Below are 15356 nucleotides of genomic sequence, written 5' to 3'. Positions count from 1 at the left end.
TAGGACACTTCCGGAGTAGCTAGGAAGTCGAGACTGGAAAACTAGACACTAGGATAGTCACTATCCTGATGAGCACCGGAGTACCCAAGTTACCTAGCCCACAGGCTGCGGGTGCATAGGGGTGAAGTTGCGTCGGTTTTCGTCGTCGACTCCTATGGATGCCTGAAGAAAGATGCTGACAGGCAGTCAGTGAAGAGTGTCCGGTGGATCCCAAGGCTGGGATCAAGAAGAGAGGAGACCTGCAAGCAGAAGGGACAGAGTCAAGGTCACTAGCCAGTGACCACGTGGAACCAGGAAGGAACCAGGCGATGTCGTGAAGATTGCAGGTGAAGGTGAAGCTTGTCGCTGCAGCCAGGAGGACCAGGAAGCGTCGAGGACGACCAGGACCAGGAGGCGAGCTGTCCCACGAAGGCTCTTGCTGTCGGCGGCGTCGAAGTTGGACTAGGACTCACCAAGCCTTGGCAAGCGGAACCCACGAAGAACGGAGGACTTGCTTCTGGTGCAGACCAGGAAGGTCTGGGGTGCTTCTTCTTTGCAGAGAAGCGGGAGCCAGTCTGGAGGAGCCAAACCAGCGCAGAAGATTTCAGGGTGCGTCGTCACAAAGGCCACTAGCCAGCGGGCAAGCAACCGGACAGACGCGGCAAGCAGGAAAATGCAGAAGGGCCCCACGCAGGACTCGTGGAGTGTGGGGGGCTGATCTTCGGTGCAGATGATGCTTGGGGTTGGGGCTTCTCAATCCCCGGTGCACAACTTCGAGGGTGCCTCAGAAGCTGCGCTTGAAGTTACTAGCCACTTTTCCCAGGTAGCCGGTCCCACGTCGCTCGTCGCCTCCACGGATCTCAGCTCTGCTGTAGATGTGGATCAGGGTCGGAGAAGTCTGGAAGTCAAGGCTCTGGTCGGGCTCTGCAGTCGGTTCCTCGTAGAACGTGGGCAAAGCAAAGGGTAGTCTCTTGATGGTGCCTGTTTGCACAGGGTAGCCACTCCTTGGCCACAAGGGAGATTCTTCAGTCTTCTTCTTTCGTCGAATGTCGAAGGTCCAGAGTTTCTGTTCAAGTTGCAGGTTCAGGATAATCTAAAGTCTTGAGGCCCAACTCCCACTCTTATACTAATCTGGGGGGCTGGGATACCTGCTAGGTCACGCCTTATGGGTGGGACCTGAGAGGGGGTGGTTACACCCACTTCCCTTTGTCCAGTTTCGCGCCAGAGCTGGGGCTGGAGTGCCCCAGCGCCGGTTTGAACTGGACTATGCAAGGAACACCTTGTGTGCCCCAGGCATGTCTCATTCCTTTCAGCCCACCCTGCCCCAATACACTAAAGGCTGTCTGGGGAGGTGCTAGCACCTCCCCAAGCAGGAAACCTATTGTCCAGGCCTCCCTGGCTGGGATCACTCCCAGCTGCAGGAGGTCAGACTTGTGTCGTGGCAGCAGCATCCATTTTGTGATGCTGAGGCTTTGGTCAGAGGCTAACAGCGAAGTATGATTTTAACATGTCTTTCCCTCTAGAAGGGGGGAATAATATCCTCATGTCCAGAAATGGCATGGGGGTATTATTCCACAGTGTTAGACACCTTAAACGACATGTTTCGATAAAGCCAAACCATAGTTACCATAACCGTCTAAGATTATAAGGCACTTTAAGAGTATATGGTAGGCTATATCATAGAACAGCTATAAGGACATGGTTCCGAAAGCTGCAGACAGGCTCAGCTCATGCTAGAGCCCCATCTCACATGTTACCAAGCACTCTGCCTCCAGGATTGTTAAGGCCTGCCATAGGAGTGACTGATAGGTACACATGTGTCTATATGTAAGTTAGGTATAGGAATACTACACCTAAGCAAGGGGTGATTACACGACCTTGCCCCAGCTGAGTGATCAGCCAGTTGTGTCAAAATGGAAGGCCAGGCCAGGGGTGGCATAATACATGCTGCAGCCCCTGGTAGGCCTAGTGTACACCTATGCCTTGGGTACCTAGGGTACACTGTACAGGGGCCAATAAGGTGATCCTATCCAAATGGGTTATGCACCTAAAGTACATAGTATTAATTTAGAGAGAGAACAGCAGGGCTGTGGGTCTGATTAGCAGGCCCACAGCCACATCTAAGTCGAAAACCAGTAAAGCAAAAGCAAAAAGTGGGGGTGAACATAGAAAGCAGACCCTACTCTCCTACACATATTTCTATATTGCTATCCTGCAGGCCAACAAGCGTTATCAGTGGTTTACGGTAGGCAGGAGCATTTTCAGTGTGTTGGGCTCCCTTTTGGCCTCAAAATGCCCCTCAGTTGTTTACTAAAGTGATGGTGGTTGTTGCATCTGAGATCAGGGTTCCAGTCTTCCCCCTACCTCGACTTCGGAGTGCTGAAAAAAAGAGGGCTCGCCACAGGTAGTAATCACCCACCTCTACTACTGTGAACCTTGTAATTTCATTGGTGTTCTCTGTAAACATGTCAAAGTCACCCCTGACTCCTTCATAGACACTCCCCTTCTCCCTTAGAATGGAGAGTCCAGGACTTTCGGTCTATGATCCCGATATTTTATCCTCTGTCCTGCATCTCAGGGAGGATGACTGAGGCTGCTGGGACTGATGTCTTCCTGCATCCTGTTGGTCAAGTACACCAGGAGACATATGAGAGCTCTGCAGTGGGATATGAAGTCCCAGTTGGCACAGCATCCTCTAATCACAACCAGATTTTGGAGGAGACTGCAAAAGATCTGCTGTGATGGTTGCTGGACAGCAAGTTGTTCAGCGACAGATCCCTTACTGTACCCCAACCAAAGCTAGCAGTGGTGACAGATACATCGCTTCTGGGTTGGGGAGGCCACTCGGGAGAGGTGGAGATGAGAGGCAGATGATTTCTGGTGGAGTACAAGCTCCACATCAACCTTCTGGAGCTGTGGGTCCTCCACTTGGCATTTAAGGCCTTCCTACCAATCATCAAAGGGAGGCTGGTGTAGATGCTCACAGACACCAGCACTGCCATGTGGTATTTCATCAAACAGAGCAGGGCCTGGTCATAGACCCTTTGCCAAGAAGCACTACACCTATGAAAAGTGCTGGAACACCAGGATATTTTCCTTTTTGTACACCACCAGGCTGGATCTCTAAATGCAAGGTAGGATGTACTCAACCACAAAGCCCATCTGATTACAAATGGCAGCTGCATGCGGAGATGGCGTAACCTCTCTTACGCAACTGGGGGGAACCTTTCCTCAATCTTTTCATAACTGCCATGTTAGCACTTTTGCACATTGAAATTTTCAAGGCATCTCTCTCACACTCTTTGAGATGCTTTCTGCCTGAAGTAGGATTCAGGACCCCTGTACGCCTTTCTGTTGATACTTCTGCCAGAGATTTGAAGATCAGGAACGACCCGGCCCAAGTCCTAGTGGCCCTGGATTGGGCACAGACGGTGTGGTATCCAGAACTCAGAGGCATGAGCATCTGTCCATTGATCAGGCTTCTACCTCAGAGAGTATCTTATGTCACAGTAGCAAGGTAGGGGCCTGCACCTGCACCTATGCCTTTGCAATCTTTACCTCTATACTTGGAGAATAAGTGGCAACCACTGACAGCCCCTATATTCCCCCTCCTGAGGTTGAAGCTGTCATCTTGGCAGGCAGACACCCCTCAACAAAATCAGAAAATGCCTGCCGATGGGACAAGTTTGTAGTTTGGTGAGGTATTCAACAGACTGACCCACTGGCCTCATTATCCAAAGTGCTGCTGTTTGTGTTGTCCATAGCCTAGCAAGGACTAGCTTTGGGCACAGTTAAAGGATATCTGTCGACTATTCCGGCCTTTTTGCAGTTACCGGACCAGCCTTTTGCTTAAATCACTTGTGATACGTTTACAGGGTTAAAGGTTTGCAGAATTTTTTTCCACTCTCTCCCTTTATCATGCCTCAGTAGGACCATAACTTGGTCCCCACATTTTGATGTGTACTCCATTTGAACCACTGCACAGCTGCCCATTACGTCTTCTCACCCTCAAGTTAGTGTTCCTCATTGCCGCAACATCAGCCCGGTGGGTGAGTGAGCTGCAAGCCCTCTCCGCCAACCTGTCATACACTACTTTCAGCCCAGACAAGCTAGTCCTGAGAACCTGAGCTTCCTTTCTTCCGAAAGTGGTGACTACTTTTCACATTGGGCAAAACATCACCATGCTGGTATTCTCCACTCCATCTCACCCCTCTAAGTAGGAGGAGCAGAGACTCAATCAGCTGGATAGTAAGTAAATAGGCTTTTAGCTTTTACATTCATCGTACCAGGGAACACTGTGCCGATGATCGATTCTTCCTGGGATTTGCTCGAGCGAAGAAAGGCAGCTCAGTGCAGAAGAGAACCATCTCTCAGTAGATCATGCTCTACATTAAAATTTGCTATGCATTCGCCAAAAAATAGCCCCCAGGAAGTTTTCAGGCTCATTTCACCAGATTCAAGGCTGTTACCATTGCACTAGCACTGAGAGAACCTCCTCTAGAGATTTGCCAGGCTGCTACGTGGGGGTCACCCCATACTTTCACAAAGCACTACTGTGTGGACTGCCAGGTTGGTTGAGATGGACATTTTTGCCCACTCCATCCTCTAGGACGTTTTACTTTGAGCCAGTTCACAAACCCACCAGCAAGAAGGTACTGCTTTGGTATCTGTTTAAAAGTTACGTAAGGAATCTGTGGTTAGAAGTATCTAACAGAAGAACAAGTTACTTACCTTCAGTAACGCTCTTTCTGGTAAATACTCAATCTAATTGCAGATTCCTCACTTACCCTCCCTGTTATGTTAACGGAGCTCTTTTCCACTTAAAAAGGCGCCAAAGATAGATATCTGCACACTGGTCTAAGCCACTTTGCTGTTGGAATGTGTGTGTGGATGTGCAAACATCCTAGAAAGCAAATGATGTAAATGCATGCGAGTGGCACCTATATGTGTTTCAGAGTCAGCACCGAGCCGCACAACTCCACAGGATCCAGTCTGACACCTATGGAATGTTCAAAAGGTGAGGAATGTTTGGTTAGATAGAGTATCCACAAGAAAGTGCCTGTGCAAAGGTAGGTTACTTGTTTGGATCATGGGACAAATATTGCCTGGCTGAAGTATGTGCAAAGGGGGTTTCAGGCTCTTGGGTGGTCTGAGTTGTACAGCCCTTGAATCTATTTGAAAATCTGATATAGCATGGACTTAGGAGAATTTATTTGCCAATAGAAAATCTGATAGGGAGGCTTTATTATTGCAGGAAGGATTGGTACAGGCATTTATCATGGTATCAACTCTGGCATACACATTAAATAAATGTGTTGATAAAAAGGATCCCTGAGGGATTTCGTAAGATGCATGTGTTGAGATTGTGGAAGGAGGTCCTAGCTGAACCACAATTGCCAGTACGTCCAAGAAGGAATTCATCCAGTGTAAGGCAGTCCCACTAAATCCTGCTACCTTCAATTGGTCGAGCAAGATCTTATGGTTGACCATATCTAGGGCTGCAGTCAAATACAACAACACTAGAGCAGAGACCTAGCTGCTATCATCGCCATGTCTAAAGTCATCTAATACAGATAGAATCACAGATACAGAACTGTGATCGGGATGGAATCCTGCTTGTAGTGGGTCGAGGAATTAAGATTTTTAAAGGTGGTTACATAATGCATGGGCTACATATACTTTGATTATTTTGGATGGAGATGGGAGCAGAAAAATGGAGCAATAGTTTTTTAAAAACCTTAAGATTGTTTCCTTGCTTTTTAAATTATGGAATGACCATTGCATTTTTAAATGTTTTAGGTACTGAGACTTGCATTAGGGATTTGTTCAATAGTAGGCTCTTCTTTAATCAATCATTTGTAGAGTGCAACAAATCACTCGTGAGGGTCTTGAGGTGCTAGAGCTGTAGTCACTCTGTGAAGGTGGTTTATTCAAACAACCAGGTCTTTAGATCTCTTCTGACTTTGTACTGAATTATAATCAACTAAATACTGTTTATAAAGAATGTAATTAGTGAGTCACAAAACTCTTTTGGTGTCTCTAAACTTTATTACTCTTTTTTAGGACAATAGTTTATTCAGTATCTTGAAGATCTCCTTCCGCTTGTCTGGAGCTTCAGTGATTTTGCTAGAATAGTAGAAAGATTTTATTTGAGCAGTATTAGTGTACATTTTTGCATTTCAGCTTAGATTTTGACCTTATTTTCTTCTCTTTACTCTTTATGCCAAGGGCTTTCTACTCAACAAAGTTGAAGTTTGGCTATTTTTTGCTGCAGAGTGATGGCGTGAAAAACTCAAAGAGTGACTGCCTATAAATCTAAAACAGACTCTCTTGGAGAAATGCAGACTTTGACTGTCTGGCAGCAACTGATACCTTGAGAACGCGTTTGCGTCTCGAGAAACTCTACTGAAGCAAAGTCCCTGTGACTAAAGGATGCCCCTGCCCCTATTAAGGACGTTCTGCAAGTCTAGCTCTGGGTTTGATGTTCCTATTGGATTGTGTTGTGGCTTCCCCTGAAGCTAGGTTCTGAGAGATCTGCAGTAAAGCTGTATAACCCCTTTTGCTGTCTCCACAGATCATGACAATGTTTGAAGATAACTATCCAGAGTTTCTCAAGCTCTTCTTCATTATCAAAGGTAAGACCACATCCTGCTGCAGGTGCTAGGTTACTCTGCTGTGCACACAACACATGCACATAAACAAGCGTGCACTAGCAAATGCACACACAGGCCATGGATCATCACACACAACACACACTGTGCACACCTTCCCCTACTTCTACAACGCCCCTGACCTCTGGATATTCTCAGTGAAAGAGCAGAATGGCTCCTCTAAGCACATATCACTAAGTCTGTAGAGTTCACTCTCACCAGCAGCAATTGTAGCAGAACTGCTTAGCTGTAACTGTGAGAGTGAAATACTTTCTCACAAACAAATATTGAAAAGTATTTAGTACTGTAATTATTTGTGAAATATTGGGTCCAGTGCAAAAAAAGAAAACAGAGCAACCGTAGAAGGTGTCTGATATAGCTAAATGATCTTCTTTGGACATAGCTGCCATGCAGCGTCATCCCAGGACTGAACTGGCAACTTACAGGTGGCTATTACATACTTCTTTTGGACATAGAGTGACAGAGTTTGGAAACACGTTGAAAGCAAAGTTAGGTAAAAAAAAGTTTGTGAGCGTTGTTTCCTTCTTGCTCTGTCAGAAACTGATATTCATCCTTACAACACTCAGCATTAAGGACAAGGATTCCAGCACACAGAGGAAAGCTATCGGTGAAAGTCGCACTGGGTACATGTGAGGTGGAAAGGTTTAGACTAGCAGTACAGCAGGAGATGCTATCAGGAGGTATAAGTGTTCACAAGGAAGGAATCCAGGGTCCCTCTGCAAAGACAACCGAGGTCATTGATGGCAGCCATGAGCACTGCACCAAGCACATCTATAAAGATGATGTTATAATCTTGTATGTGATTAATGCATCCTCTGTTCCTGCCTTTGCCTTGCTGCTCAGTCTGTGTGATGTCATCAGAATGTTGGAGAGTGTTTGAGTGGAAGAAGGGATCAGTTGGTGTGGAAGGGCTGAGCAGCAGGGAGGCTGCTCCTGGTGGGGCATTGAATGGCATTGAAGAAGGCCTAGCATGTGGCTAATGTGGATCTTATCTAAGGAATAAAACAACGATCCTGAACTACATCACCTGGACTATGTATCTTTCTTTTGATTGTAACATTGGCGACGATTTTTAGAACCTGCGTGCTACTTTAATGGAGATTGGACTTTTATAACTGAAGAAAGAAACTACAACCTGTGGATTTGAACAAACCTGGCACCCCCAATGCCCCACCAGTGACCATTTCATCGGTCGCCCCAACCAGTGAGTGCCAGTTTGTTTTAGACTTTTCTTCATTCTCTTGAAGCCTGCCTGTTTTTGCTGGACTGTTCCTGTCTTGTTACATTTAGACAGAGAACATTATCTGTGACCTGGACAGCATTTGCGTGTACTGTACATTTGGATTTGGGTTGGTTCCTGCTGACTGTGGGATTTTAGGAATGGTTTATCAGTGATTTAAGGTGCCAGCTCCGACCTGTTTTGAAAGAAGTCAGTCCAGGAATTGCGACCTGTTTCTGCCAAGTTGTTATGCTGATTCAGAGATGCAGAGGATGCTTGAGCTGTTTTCTGTGAGTCTGCCTCAATCTACCAGACTCTTAAGCTGTTAGTCGGGGGCACGAATCGAGTCCCGGTGTTTGTGTCACAGTTGTGCAAGTCTAAAGAGCAGGCCAATTTTTCAACAGCGTGTGTTTTTTTTTAATTAACCAAGAGGAGACTATGGAGGTGGAGACTATGGAGTTAACAGTGCCTGAACTGTATTCGCTGAATTTTCACAATGCGACCAGTGTGAGAGTGGTGTACGAGGATTTCCAAATGGGCATCTGTTAGAACTATGGAGAATTGCTACTGTGCATCAGAATTTGGTTTTTCTAGTTAAATCCTGTGGTTTACGGTTGCTGGCATTCGTTGACATTTTCAAATGTACACGCGCACCTTACCGTCAGTTTGTTGCCGCGCGCTGGCATAGGGGATTCTAGATTACGTCTTGCTGTCTTCGACTTTCTCCGCTGCCCAAGTGACGCCTGTATGCAGCTATGCACCGCTAGCCATCCGGCGCGACGTCACCCTACGTGCCGCCATCTTGTGGTTGACATCCTTTGACTATTCCCTGATGCACGCTCCCGTTTTGCCAACCACGTTTTTGCCAACCAAACACTTCGAGGATTCCGATTCACATCTTGAGGCGTTTTGTGAAGTCCGCCGATTATCTCCTTTCCTCGTGGACATTTTGTGATCCAGTTATTTCTAAAGAAGAAATTGAAGATGTTCTGGCAGGTTGGATTTTCTGAGGAACTATTGTTGGTTAATCCTCCTACAAGGTATTGTTTTTCCTGGTTGTAGCTCACTTGTTCCAGGCTTAAGCTGCTTACTGACAGCGGTGACTACCTTCTTTATTTTAGTTTGTTGTTTTCTTGAGACATTTTTATTAATGTTGTCGTTTGTATTCAAATGCCTTAATTCTGTCGCTCCGTTATGTGTGCTTTTTATGCGATGAAGTACCAATTATCGTCATCTGTTCCAATATTTGTATGAGAGGGGGTGAGTGGGTGAAGTGTCTTTGTTTTGCTTCTCTTTGTATAGTGTGGGAGAGATAGGCATTGTCCCTGGTCTTGTTGTGTACGTCTTTTATTAGTCTTGCCTCGTCTGAGGTGTTTGGTCTGTGCGCGTTATGGGTGCGCACATGTGAAGACTTCTTTTAGAAGTTTCTCGGTCTTACCTGTTTGGTTTTACCTTTAGGTTGGTGGTTACCTCATGTGAGGTGTTTGGTCTGTGCGTTACGGGTGCGCACATGTGAAGTCTTCTTTTGAAGCTTCTTGGTTTTACCTGTTTGGTTTTACCCTTAGGTTGGTGATTGCCTCGTCTGAGGTGTTTGGTCTGTGCGTTGCGGGTGCGCACATGTGAAGATTTCTTTTGGAGCTTCTTGGTTTACCTATTTGGTTTTACCCTTAGGTTGGTGGTTACCTCATGTGAGGTGTTTGGTTTGTGCGTTACGGGTGCGCACATGTGAAGGCTTCTTTTGAAGCTTCTAGGTCTTATCTGTTTGGTTTTACCCTTAGATTGGTGTTACCTCGTGTGAGGTGTTAGTCTGTGCGTTAAGAGTGCGCAGGCAAGAAGACTCCCTATTTGGAGGCTTCTCTGTCTTTCCTGTTTGGTATTACCCTTGAGTTGGTTGGGTACTTCGTGTGTGGTGTTGGTCTGTGCGTCACATGTGCGCACGTGTGGAGATTTCTTATCTTCTGGTTTTCTGTTTTGCCTGTCTTGGGTTGCAAGTTTACCCTTTTCTGTTATTCTTGAAGCTCTTTGATTTTTATATGTGTGTATGTCCATCAGCGCACATTTTTCTTGATTAGTCTTATTGCATGTATGAACTTTGGTTTTGCATGCTCCTATTTTGTTCAATTTTGATGAGGGGGGGATGTGTTATAATCTTGTATGTGATTAATGCATCCTCTGTTCCTGCCTTTGCCTTGCTGCTCAGTCTGTGTGATGTCATCAGAATGTTGGAGAGTGTTTGAGTGGAAGAAGGGATCAGTTGGTGTGGAAGGGCTGAGCAGCAGGGAGGCTGCTCCTGGTGGGGCATTGAATGGCATTGAAGAAGGCCTAGCATGTGGCTAATGTGGATCTTATCTAAGGAATAAAACAACGATCCTGAACTACATCACCTGGACTATGTATCTTTCTTTTGATTGTAACAGATGACTGCAAACATCTGTATACTATTCGATAGTTAACTCTATTTAGACTCATAATCATCAGTTATTCAGGACTCTGAGCACTTGGAGACAGCTCAGTGAGCCATTAACGGCTGAAATGAAGATGGCGTACTTGCACAGAGAGCTGATGTTAAATAGGACCATTGTTGCTCAGGTGTACAGTTAGGGCATGTGTCAATACCTGGGCTTGCTGATGGTTACCATCAGCTCAATCGAAATCGCGGCCTGGATTGTGTACAGACCAATGCAAAATAGAAGACATACGGGAAGTACAAAATGCACATCACGTGTTGACGGTTGAGCTAACTTTGGCTCATCACCAGCACACAGTGTGTGGTGAAACAGAGGAAGGGCTCCTGTAAGAGGACTGAACTAGTTTGTCTATATTAGCACCAAAACAGACGCAGAAGAGAGCCACTCTCACTAATACTTCGCCAACCTATTTACAAAATTCTCAATGCATCCTGCTATCACAAATAGCTTGACTTGTGCTCTATCTCTCGGCACACACGCCCAAAAACGTACTTACTGGGAAGACAGTTTTGTCACCTGGTTCCAATGTTAAAAAATAAATACAACAGCAGCAAAATTTATGGGAAGAAAATCATCAAAGGGTGGTTTCTTTTGCTATGATCCTGTGGTTCACATTCATACTTCAGTGACGATCATTTCTCATGGGACCATGCTAGGAGTGGGAAGTTCCCTCTCCCAAAATCATCAGGAATAAAGGCTTCATGCACTAAAACCTTCTGCGGCACCAATCCTATTTTTCACAAAATCACATGGACCTCGGAACAGTTTTACAGTTATTAACCCTCTTTTGTGAGTCAGAAATGCCTTTCCGACTTGTTGAATGGATTTGCGAACCATAAATAATGGCAAATAGGACAGGGTGTGAAATGGGCGTCCTTCCCTATTTGGGAGTCGCAGAGGAATTTATCTGTGCTTTGTGATTGCAAACGTGGCCACAATCTGTTGATCAGTTACTGACCTCTCAGGCAAAGCTGTCCCCCTGGAACAGCTTTGACTTTTGGGACATCGGAGGGTGCAGGCAGTAGACCATTGGACCATGGGCTGCTACCCTTAGTTCGTTCCCAAACACGTAATATTTTTTAAAAACCAGAATCTGCCCCTTTCATGAATATGGTCTGTTGTAAAAAAAAAATATTTCCCGTTAAGTAAAGTAAAAGCAACAATGGGAGTCTGAGGTCCCTTCTAGGCCACAATTCCTATTTTTGCAGCCATTCACCAGGAGTCACAAATTACGACTTGATTAACATTAGTGAGCCAGGTCAATTTACAACACTCTCCTAAAATACATTTTGCGACGTGAGCTATGCGTACATAGATCCCATTAAAAAATGACAGGCTGGTCGCAAAATGTCGCTGTACAATTTACACGTTTTGTTTGCGAGCTGCCTGTATGCACAGCAGGCCAATAGAGGGTTCCTGGTCCGTATAGAGACCTTGAATCCCTTGGTCAGAGATGGGTTCACTTGACAGCGGTCAGTGGAATTACAACAGTAATGTTGGCGCAGGTACACATCTTGCCTAAAGCAGTTGAGTCTACAGTATCCTGCATTTTCAGGCTGCCTCTGGTCATGCCGGTGATAGCTGCTTTTGGCACTGCTCGCATAAGAGCACATTTAGTCCATTCTTAACTTCCATCTACCTATTTGAGGGGTTTTATAGCACCTCCATTGAGGTGACTTGCTTATAATTTCGCTATTCAAACCCTAACGTGATCCTTTGGACAGGACCTCGTGGAGGCCCTTGTCAATGCTGACTACAGACTATAAGATAGCTAGCAAGACCCTTGTCCAATGGATCTACCTGCTACACCCTCCTTGGTGTGTCAGAGCCAAGTGGCTCCATCCCAAGTACAATGGCAGTGCGTGGATAGACCCTCACGGGTGATAAGCTGCGTTCCACATGTAATGATTGATTTAATGATCATGCCGAGAGTCATCAGCAAGGTGTTTAATATGTATATCTCACATTATGTCTACAGTGCTTCAGCGTCCAGGATCCGGAGAGGGGATACTTCGATGGATTTGAATGCTGTGTGCCAATCCCACTGCCAAAGTTATGACAGGCAGGGTAATTTAAACACCACTGAAAGTGACCCTGGGTTCTAGGCAGTGGTTCCCATCCACCCCCTTATTCTTGTCCCTGGTAACGGTGCTGCCATGCCAGACTAATGAAGAAGAAAAGTGCTGACAGGAATATTCGGTCGGTCATAAGATGGCTCAAAGACTATCTTCTTATATGCTGACAACCTATTTGTATTTCTGATAGACCAACATAGCACCAACTTCGGCCATCTTCATGAACCTAGTTAACATTCGGGCATCATTGTCAACTGAAGAAAGTCATGGGCAATCCAGATTCAACCAATGAAGGGGGGCTGAACTGGTGACGTTTAAAGCCACGTAGGAAAGGTGCCTTGCAGTGTAACTTTATCAAGTCCACGACGGCTTGCTGGCCAGAAACATGGGTCAAGCCATGCGCTCCTTGAAAGACTGTATGAGACTCTAGAACACAGTGCCCATCTCGACCATAGGTAAAACAGCACTGGCCAAGATGCTGATGCTCTTCCATCTGCTGGATTATTTTATTACCGTTTGCTCATGCGTGCTAGCTAGAAAGGCACCAGTTTGTGCTAGAAAATCTGACATTTCCTATAAAAGAATGATGCCTAAACACTCCTCACTTTGAGAAATACTGCTTAGCTTTGCAGCTTCAATGGGGTAGAACAAGTAGCTGGGTGACACCCATTTACAGGAAACGAGATTGCCAACAGATATGAAAGGCTGAGGGGGCCCTGACCCTTCTCTTTACTGGACAGGGAATCCATAGACCACTCTGAATAGCACTGAAATGTTGGAGGTGTTGTGATAGAGATCAGGGTGTGTACAATATTCCCACTACCACGGATAAAGTAATCTCACAGTTACACGCACATGCATACATCATACGCTAGGGCCCATTTCACTAACATACGCTCAAATACTCTACCAGCAATAAACCTGTGGAAGGAAAACACTCCTAAACACCCTGCATCTATACCGAGGTCGATAAGACCTGGTTTTTGTGACTGTCCCTAAGCATAATCTATACAATATATACAACAATAATCAATAACGCAAACCCAATAATTGACAAGAAAGAATATCCAACACCATGTTTAAAATTATATTGCTTTATCTAAAATTAGTCAAAGAAAATCAATCAGAGTAAATCATTTCTCATAGTTACCTATTCTAGCTAAATGTCAGAACGGGTCAGGACAAGTCTCTCGGTAAATGTCTCTCAAGACGAAGTCCCTTCAGCATCAATCCTCAGCAACGCAGATTCAGTACGCGGCAAAGGCAAAATGGCAAGTGGCAAATGGCCTCTCTAGGCTAACATCTCTTATAGTTTCTAAACAATAGAAAGATACATCGGGAACATAGAAAAAACTATAATGTCCGCCGGACTTGCTGAGCAGAGCGAGAAGGAAAGGATGTAACATCGCTACATTTGAGAATCTCCGCTCAGGAAAAGTACACATAACGAAAACTACGGAACAGGAACCAAGAAAATAAAACATGTATCACAATAATCCTGCTTCTCCTCGGCCATCGAGCCACAGTTCAGAGCTTCCCTCTAAGGCTCCTTTGTTTCCCAAGGCTGCCAAGGACACTTTCACTTCTCTTGGGGACTTCCCAAAAACTGCTGCTGTCCTCATGGAAAGTTTTTCAACAAGGACCATGGTCAGTTAGCTTCAGGACCATTTCCAGCAGGGGTCTCCCTCGTCACAGTTTTCATATTATAAATCACAGCCAGGCTCACAAGTCGGCCATCTTTCTTAGGCCAACATAGGCCTCAATAGACCATCTTAATTAAAAGAGACAAAAACAACGTTACTACAGCATAGTGATTAAACAGTGTTAACCCCACTAATACCCTTATGTGTATACATTTATCTAGCACTTGCAACATAAAAAAGCATTAATTCAGAAAGCGTTTTGTGCTCAAAAATAAACAGCACATAGCAACGTTTAAACATGAAAACACGCACGTTATTTTTAAACAGCACATTTATGCGCACCCACGTGTAACTCTCTCTTGTTAAGACAAACGGATTGATTAATATAAACACACTTGCACAAGACAAATAATTAATTATTAATTATTAATAAACCAGTACAACGAATAGACATGCCAGAGCTTCAAAAAGCCCCAGAATTTTCAAACTGAAAACTCTGCTCCAGCAATCCCCCCTTTGGTGATTTTATCACCAAATAAACCCAAAAAAAAAAAAAAAAAAATTAGTGAAAATTTAGTCCCATTTTAGGAGAAATTGGAAATGTCTTTTCCCCTTTACACAACATTAAACACCAGTCACTCTTTCATCATCCCTTTTTGTCTCTAAATCTTCCCTCCCCTGTTTTTACAACACACACACACCAATCTTATTATTAATAAAGCAACAATTATACAAGTTAAGGGAAACAGTATTCTACCTATAATAGTACTACCTATTTTTGCAATAAAATCCTTAACAGCTATCATTTTATTAGCTATTTTAGTCCATAAACTCTCAGCTTCAAGTGGTACTAATTCTTCATGCAGATCAGTAATATTTTTGATATAGACCTTCAGGTCTTTGCTTTCGTCTGGAATGTAAGTGCAACAATGTTGAACTTTCAGCATTCCACAGACTCCACCCTCCTTGGCCAATAGAATATCAAGGGCAAGTCGATTTTGCATAGACATGGCACGTACGGCACTTAATTCCGTATTCACCAAAAGAAACCCTCCAGCGGTATTTGTCGATAAGCGATCAACCACTGTGGACAGTTTCCGAATTCCATAAGCATTCAAAGAAATTCCCACTGCTGGAATCAAAACCCCAAAAATATCACCCACTATTTCAGACCAAGTTTCTCTCTTAAAACGCATTAGTAAATTAATATGTTCTACATCTGTTACTTTATCTATATGAAAAATCTTTGGGAAAACTAGGCCCACATAACATGTGCCATACCAATGGTCAGGCAACTTGTA

The 15356-nt window shown here is 44.8% G+C and overlaps 1 protein-coding gene and 1 long non-coding RNA gene across 6 annotated transcripts in view; one reads left to right on the top strand and one right to left on the bottom strand.

Annotated features, from left to right (window-relative positions):
- LOC146784024 (uncharacterized) overlaps positions 1-15356 on the bottom strand; it is a 324690-nt gene that overhangs the window by 59316 nt on the left and 250018 nt on the right. The gene's annotated exons all lie outside the window — the stretch shown is intronic.
- LOC146784025 (SEC14-like protein 2) overlaps positions 1-15356 on the top strand; it is a 418275-nt gene that overhangs the window by 271308 nt on the left and 131611 nt on the right. For all 5 annotated transcript variants that reach the window (XM_085635841.1, XM_085635839.1, XM_085635840.1 and 2 more), the window contains one exon: positions 6554-6614. In XM_085635841.1, coding sequence (XP_085491967.1) covers positions 6554-6614 — 61 coding nt within the window. The remainder of the gene's footprint in view (positions 1-6553; positions 6615-15356) is intronic.

The sequence above is a fragment of the Triturus cristatus genome, chromosome 11 (genome assembly GCF_964204655.1).
Source record: "Triturus cristatus chromosome 11, aTriCri1.1, whole genome shotgun sequence".
NCBI lineage: Eukaryota > Metazoa > Chordata > Amphibia > Caudata > Salamandridae > Triturus > Triturus cristatus.
The sequence above is the reverse complement of the archived record's forward strand: the minus strand, read 5'-3'. Positions and strand labels throughout refer to the sequence as shown.